Source organism: Charadrius vociferus, unplaced genomic scaffold (assembly GCF_000708025.1).
Source record: "Charadrius vociferus isolate BGI_N301 unplaced genomic scaffold, ASM70802v2 scaffold434, whole genome shotgun sequence".
NCBI classification, from domain to species: domain Eukaryota; kingdom Metazoa; phylum Chordata; class Aves; order Charadriiformes; family Charadriidae; genus Charadrius; species Charadrius vociferus.
In genome coordinates, this window is record NW_009648154.1 from 733251 (window position 1) to 740957 (window position 7707).

At 50.6% G+C, this 7707-nt stretch overlaps 1 protein-coding gene across 1 annotated transcript in view; it reads left to right on the forward strand.

Moving 5' to 3' along the window:
- FMNL2 (formin-like 2) overlaps positions 1 to 7707 on the forward strand; it is a 76180-nt gene that overhangs the window by 56468 nt on the left and 12005 nt on the right. Inside the window, 5 exon segments of the mRNA XM_009884027.1 lie at positions 1353 to 1454; positions 2578 to 2893; positions 3317 to 3396; positions 3399 to 3468; positions 7149 to 7273. Coding sequence (XP_009882329.1) covers positions 1353 to 1454; positions 2578 to 2893; positions 3317 to 3396; positions 3399 to 3468; positions 7149 to 7273 — 693 coding nt within the window.

Here is a 7707-nt window from a genome sequence, read left to right on the forward strand (position 1 = left end):
GGAAGTTCCATCTCCACCTGAGGAGGGCCTTCTCTGCTGTGAGGGCGGCAGAGCAGTGGCACAGGCTGCCCAGAGAGGTGGGGGAGTCTCCCCCTCTGGAGCCATCCCAAACCCGCCTGGACGCCGTCCTGTGCCACTGCTGGAGGTGCCCCTGCTCTGGCGGGGGGTGGCACTGGGGGAGCTCCAGAGGACCCTTCCAGCCCTCACCAGTCTGGGATTCTGGGATTCTGTCTTAAAACACATTACTGGGCTCAAGAGGGAAGGGACTGAAAAACAGCTCTGTGCAGGAATTCAGTGTTTGCTCAATTCAGTGTTTGCTCACGGCTTTTCTGTCCTGTACCTTCTTGGTGTCAATTCCTTTAGTCCAGAAAACACGGCTTGGCTGTTTTCAAATCCAATTGTTTTTCCATACTTAAATCATAAAACATCATCATTCTCTTACCATTCCTATACGGCCATCACTTAAAACAAATACGTTCTTAAAACAAGTTGCTGTGCAGTATTTGCCCCCCCTGAGGTGCCCTTCTGCCAGAGACAAGTGATGCCGTAGAAGTGGCACTCTGTGCTTCCTAGATCGTCTCCTTTTAGCTGTGTTGAAACTTAATGGTTTACTCTGGTGGCTCATTTTTAAGGGCTTGCTTCTGATCTCTTGTTACATAAACTAGGCTCATCCCAGGAGTGTGGACAGAATTTTCTGTCATGTGTTGACAGAGATACTAATAATAGAATAGCAGAAGTTTTATCTCAAAAACAGCAACCGGTGCCATCTCACCACCTCGCCTGAGTCAGGATGATTGGTGGTGATGGAAAAAGCCAACAAGAACTGCAGGGCTTTCAGAACGCCGGTTTGTGGGGCCGGCAAACAATAAAAATAAATCAAAAAAAAATAAACCATTTCATTCATTACTAATCAAATCAGCCTCATTGTGAGAGGTGATATTTGTAGGTTCCGCCATTTCAGCATCTCTTGGTTTTGCAACAGTGCCGCCGTTGTATTCTGTGGGGTTTTAGGGTTTCAGATCAGCCTTAGTGTGGATGAAAAAAAGTGCATTTTAAGTGCTTTAGTGTAGAATAGGCTCTCTTACCCGGAGAGGTGCATAGCTACGGTCCAGGCAGGTTACCGCTGGTCATAGCTGAAGGATAACATTCATCATCAGAGAACCTTCATCGGGGCAATCTGTGCCCCCCGATCGCAGGCAGGAACTCTCTCTATTTCCAAAGAAAGACTTCAGCGTTTGGTGGAATATCATGAATTTACCACGTACCACTGCTCCAACAAGCATTCCTGACCTTTTGGTTGAGAAAACTACTGTTATCCACTTACTATTCTCTATTTCTTCTTTGAATGATAGTTATCTGAAAAACTCCAAGATACGGAGAATGAAGCCATGGCGAAGATTGTGGAACTGGAAAAACAACTTATGCAAAGAAACAAAGAACTGGATGTGATTCGGGTGAGTGCGATGGCAAAGCTGTGTCCGGGTGCCACGCTTCAGGGGAGCCATCTCCCGTGCGCTTGGTGTACGGGAGGTAATGACTATCTTAGTGCACCAAGTGACTTCTGGTAGCTTCCTGATTTGGAACCGAGGATGGATTTCAAGTAGAATTACTAGTGTGTGCATTCAAAGATGGACTTAAAACTCTTTGAACGTGCCAGCAAATCAGTGGCTGAGACAGGGCCATCTTATCACTCAGGTCTGGAGCGTCTCAGGGCAGTGGTGGAGTGCCCATCCCTGGGGGCATTTAAGGATTGTGTGGATACAGTGCTCAGGGACATGGTTTACTGGTGGGATTGTCAGTGTTAGGTTAATGATTGGACTAGATAATCTTAGAGGTCTTCTCCAATCTAGGAGATTCTGTGATTCTGTCTGTGTTTGGAGTTTTGCACGTGTGGTTGGCTGCGGGGGGCGTTGGAGGTGGACCTGGGGTCCCTGGGACTTGGGCTGCACAGCAGCAGGAGGGGAGCCAGTGCCCTGGGTCTGTGCTGTCAAGCACAGCCGCCTTTCTGTGCTCAGTCCAGACTCGTTAGTTCTTGGTGTACAAACTTAATAAGAACAATTATTAGTATATTAACTAACTTCAGCCTAAATGTCATCCCAAAGCGTGGTGCTTCTAGGGTTCCTTCGGAGGGTCTGTCCCGGGTACTTGCGGATATAATCTCCCCTCCAGATCAGGAGCTCTGTTCCTGCTTCCCTTCATGGTCCAACATCTGCTCATAGGTAGAGCAACCAGCAGGGCACCAGATACTCTCTGTTAAAGTCAAAGTCGAGGTAGCGTACCTACGCTGTGTGTTTAAGACTAGCCTAAGAAATGGGAGACATCATGAAAAAGTGATGGTGAGAAATTCTGCGCCGCCAGATGTTGGTGCCCACAGGTGAGATTTCCGGGCACAGCCTTGCTGCTGGCTTGGGAAAAATGCAAAAGGAATTCTTCCTCACCAGCAAAGACATGTGGTTTGCATCAGAGCTCCTTGTGCCTGGTGCAGTGTCCGTCCCGTGTCAGGCTGTTCTGTTTCTGCTACTGCTGTTCTGTTTTGTGAGTACAACTGCAGATTCCTTTTTTCTGCGGCACTCGCAGGAAATCTACAAGGATGCAAACACCCAGGTTCACACCTTGAGGAAAATGGTGAAAGAAAAAGAAGAAGCCATCCAGCGACAGTCGACGCTGGAGAAAAAGATCCATGAACTGGAGAAGCAGGGAACCATTAAGATCCAGAAGAAAGGTGATGGTGACATCTCTATCCTTCCTGTTGCTCTGGCCTCTGGGATGGTGCCGGCAGGGTCAGAGGCCGTGGCTGGCACGTGTGTTGCACCGGTCGCTGGAGCTGCATCTTCAGTACCATTGCCACCACCTCCGCCACCATTACCCGCCTTAGCAGCGGCATCTGAGGCAGGTAAGAAGCGTTTTGTCCCTGAGACATGGGCTGGGTGGGAGCTGGAGGTGGAGTTTGCTGTGCCGGGGACAGTCCCAGCAGCCGTACAGTGACAAATCCCCCTTCAGTTTTAATGAGCCTGCAGGTCATGGATGCCGGGGTCCCCGGCTGTGTTTGCACGCTCGCTCTCGGGGCAGCTCCCATGTTTGTCTGCTCTGTCTCTGAGCCCTTCAGTCGATACAAAAAATACTAGTTTCTTTCATTCTCCTGTGTTAATGCTCTGAAGTCCTTTGGTGAAGGGGGCAGCAAATGCTAGGGCCAGTATAGTGGTGGAGAGGAGGTGTATAGTGGGGGATAAGGTGAATGTTGTGGCTTTTTCTGCGCATGCTTGTGATATTTTGATCGCTGTTCGTGGTAACACCTCGTCTTTCCTTCATTTCATAGTGCAAAACGGTCCTGTGTCAGTGCCAATGCCGCCTCCGCCGCCGCCTCCACCGCCACCTCCACCACCACAACCACCGCCTCACCCCCGCCGTCGGCACCCCCCCTGCCCGGGACAGCCTCTCCCACCGTGGTGTTCAACTCAGGGCTTGCAGGTAAAACACCCACGCATCTCCTCGCCACGCTGCGTGTTGCTGGCGAAGTCAGCAGAGGCAAGGTCAGGACACGTTGGCTGGAGCAGAACAGGGTTCTGAGGTGGCACTTCGTTACTTAGTCACCTAAATAACACCCGTTATCTCTTATTGGTATTATAGAATCATAGAGTGGTGTAGATTGGAAGGGCCCTTAAAGATCATCTTGTTCCACCCCCTGCCCTGGGCAGGGACACCTCCCACCAGCCCAGGTTGCTCCAAGCCCCGTCCAACCTGGCCTTGGACACCTCCAGGGATGGGGCAGCCACAGCTTTCCGAGGAGGTGCCATCCCTGGGAGTGTTCGAGGCCATACTTAGAGGGGTTCATAAAAGGAAAGAGGATTTATCAACCAAAGGCGTTTGGTTTGGTCTGGAAGAGACTGCTTCTTCAGAGAAGCTAAAGCTATTGCCAAAAATATTTTTCAAACATGATCATTTTTGGCTTTAAGCAAACAAAATACGGTTTTGCAAGAAACACAAAGCTTCACGGTTTTGATTTCTTCTGAGAACTTGATGAAGAAGTATCTGCAAAAAAAAAAGGACAAACTTTTTGTAATTTTTTGGAAGGAAGAAAAATTTACTGACTGTCTTTAATCATGTTTTTATGCACTCTCTGACACATGCCAAGCAAGTAAATGCTAATTGGTATCGTGCTGCTCCCCCCAGGAAATCTCAAGAGCACGATATGAATCCAGAAAGAGAGACCGAGGAGCTCTGATTAACAGCTTTTTTTTTTTTTTAAACCTGATTAAGTATTCCAGCCTTTAAAGTTTCCTCTGAAAGCAAAAAGCATCATGGAACTGGAGGGTCCCAGGGTGTATTACAAAAAAATAAAAAAAAGAAATCATGAAAGGCGCGACACAGCCGAGGTTCCGGGCTGGGCCCTCCCAGCGGGTTTGGCAGAGCAGGCAGCGGTCCCGCGGCGCGCGGTGCAGAGTGGATGTGGCCGTGGTGGTGCCCAGACGCCGGGCCTTAGCCCCGTGTCCTTGCGGTGTTGATTGGGGACGGGAGGAGCGGAGCAAGCCCCGCTTCCACGTGTGGCTCCTCGGAGCTGCACCGACGGCAGGGGCGAGCCCCCACGGCCGAGCTCCTCGCTTCGGTGCTTGGCGGAGATGCCCATGGGCGGGTGGGATGGGGATTTTGTTCTTTGGTGGGTTAGGAGAGGGAAGGAGAGTGAAAGCGCCTTTTCTTGATACGACGGCTGTGCAGAAAGGAGCGTTTCTCAGGGCAGGAACCTTCTGGGTCAGCGGGGAGTCAGTGAAATAACAAATTTTGCATTTCTGACTGTTACTAACATTTTTTTCTCTGTTCTTTCTGCTTCCTGGGGTAAGACGGGCCAATCAAGCTCTTCTGTAGGTTGCTTTCTGCTAAGTATTTACCCCCCTCCCCTCATTTCCCTCTGTGCTGTGCCCGTGTGTGTGCCCGTGGACTGGCGGGGGCGCTGGGGCGGCGGTGGGGAGGGGGGAGGCTGGAGCCGGAGCCCGAGCACGCAGCAGCTTTGGGGATGCTGCCAACCGTCAGGATTTGGCACCCGGGAGGCCCTGATTCAGCAAAGCACTTCAGCAAGTAATTAAGACGTGTGGTTTCTTTCGAGCCATCCTCGAGCCGCGCGCTCGGCACCGCTCACACCGAGGGGCGGCTGTTCCCAAGGAGGCCAAGTGCTGAGCTGCGGCCGCTCTCGCGGGCTGCGAGCACCCTCCGCCGGGGCCGGTCCCCAGCCGTGAGCGCGTCCCCGCTGCGCTGCCGGCCGCCGCATGACTCCGGGGACGTCACCTCGCCGGGGCTCCGTAACGGAGGAGGAAAGGCAATTTTAAGAGATTATGATCAGGAACTGGCCGACGAAGCAGTTGGCTGCCTGTTCTGTCCTGAAAGAACCCACGAGCAGTTAATAATCTATTCTAATATATGCGCAACTGGAAAATGTTTTTTTCATGGGTATTTCAGATGGAAAAAGCGATTTCTTTTTCTTTATTTTTGGCATTATTTTGAAGTAACCACATTAATTAAGCAGAGAGTAAAACTGTTTGGTTTAGATGAGCAGAAGTTGATCACATGTGTTCGTGTCTTTTAGTTGGATAAATATAATTCTCAAAATGCACAGCTGAATACTGTGTATGTTCCCCGTTATTCACTTACAGTTCTTTGTTTCAAGCAAATACTCTTGCCAGTCATTTATTCCTTGTGACGTCCTTGCAAAATGAGCACGAGCACAAAAGGGACGTGACACACAACTCGATTCTGGTTTTAAAAGTGGAACGACAATCCGAGAGAAATGTTTTCAACATTTACTCAGCTCCGGTGCGCAACAGGACCGTCCCCTGACATAGGTCGTCTCTATCCCGGCAAAAACATACATAGAGAATCATTCGGGGAAAGTAAAATAATGATTTGCTCAAGTGCTTTGCGACCTGGGAACCCAGCCACCTTCTGAAACCGAGGGGGGAAAGTCTGGCATCTCTACAGAGCAAGATTGCTCCTGCTACGACTGCAGGGTAGGCAGGAGTCGGGGGCAAACACCCGACTGAACTAAACCAAAGGAGATCCGTCCTCGGCCGGGGGAGCGGTGGCCCTGCCCGGGGGCCGAGCAGGGCTGTCCCCTCTGTGCCCCTCTGCCACTGACCCCCGCTGCGGGCTGAGGGGCTCTTTGTTCCAGCACTGGAGAGGAAGGCCCAGGGTTTCTGTTTCACGTTTGCAGCTTGGAAAGAAATGGTTTATTTTCTAAGTAATTTGAGAGCAGGACGTTGGTTGATCACTTTAATGAACATCCTGATTTTGTAGTAACTAACAACTTCATGTTTACATCAAGATACAAAGAAATGAGAACTGAATTACAGAAATTATCCATGTACCTCCCAGACCTGTTAGGAATAGGAATAGAAAAGTGGTGTTTCCCTTGCTCCAACGCTGCTTTTCTGTACTCTGTTCACAGATTAATGAGAGTAGTCACTCTTCATTTTCATAGCTTCACTGTTAAGTTACTAAACCGTTGACTGGTTCTGCACAGCGCAAGGAGGTTAAACCTGTTATTTCAACCACGTTAAAGCTCACGTGTGCTGCAGCCCACCTGCTTTTGCTTTAAAAGACGAACCTGGTGAGAGGCAGCACTGCCCCATTGCAGCGGCAGCAGGAGGGGCTGCTCCCTCTACCAAAACCTTGGGAAAGGGTTTTTTTTTCTTCTGCTCACCTATTCTGTGTTGAGTGTTGTGACACAGACCAGCTGTGCCTGGCTCTGCACCAGCTCCCACCGGGGTGGGCTCTGCAACCAGCAGGACAGGGTTAAATTCGACCACTCTCTCCGTTTTCTGTAGCATTTAAAAATAGCCTGGGCTTTTAAATCAATCCAGGCAACACGCGGTCATAAAGTAACACCGCATTTCCTTTAGTGACGTTTTCGCAGCCTCTGGCGTTCAGTCCCGTTCTGCAGAGGCTGGGCCTGGAGCAGCTGAGGGGTTGGATGAAAACCTCTCGGCGCTCTTCGCCTGGCAGGGCAGCAAGATCTTTCCAGGCTTTCCAGGGTGATAATTTAGCTCTGGCCGGTTCTTCCTCCAGTGCTGAAATGCCGACTCAAAAGCTGCAGTCTGGGCACGTGGGGTGTTTTTCAGCGGTTGGGGAATTTGTCATTTCCTCTCCTCTGCTGTCTTTAGCTGTGAAAATCAAGAAGCCGATTAAGACCAAGTTCCGCATGCCGGTGTTCAACTGGGTCGCCCTCAAACCCAACCAGATCAACGGGACGGTCTTCAACGAAATAGATGACGAAAGGATCCTGGAGGTATGAGCGCTGCTTGCTGCATTCTGCCTCCCACTTCTGTCCGTAACACAACTGAATATGTGTCTTTGCAGGGATAGATTGCAGCAATTGCTTTGGCAAACAGCTCGTCCAGTGGCCCCCAGTACCCAGTAGGTCAGCGTGAGCTCCTTGGTTGAGAATTAGGGATGGGAGCTGGCAGTATTGATTATAAAGGGTGCATACCTGTTGTGTGCATTTGTTTCATAGAATCATAGAATGGTTTGGGTTGGAAGGGACCTTAAAGACCATCTCATTCCACCCCCCTGCCCTGGGCAGGGCCACCTCCCACCAGCCCAGGTTGCTCCAAGCCCCGTCCAACCTGGCCTTGAACACCTCCAGGGATGGGGCAGCCACAGCTTCTCGGGGCAACCTGCCCCAGGGGATCACCACCCGCACAGCCAACAATTTCTTCCTCA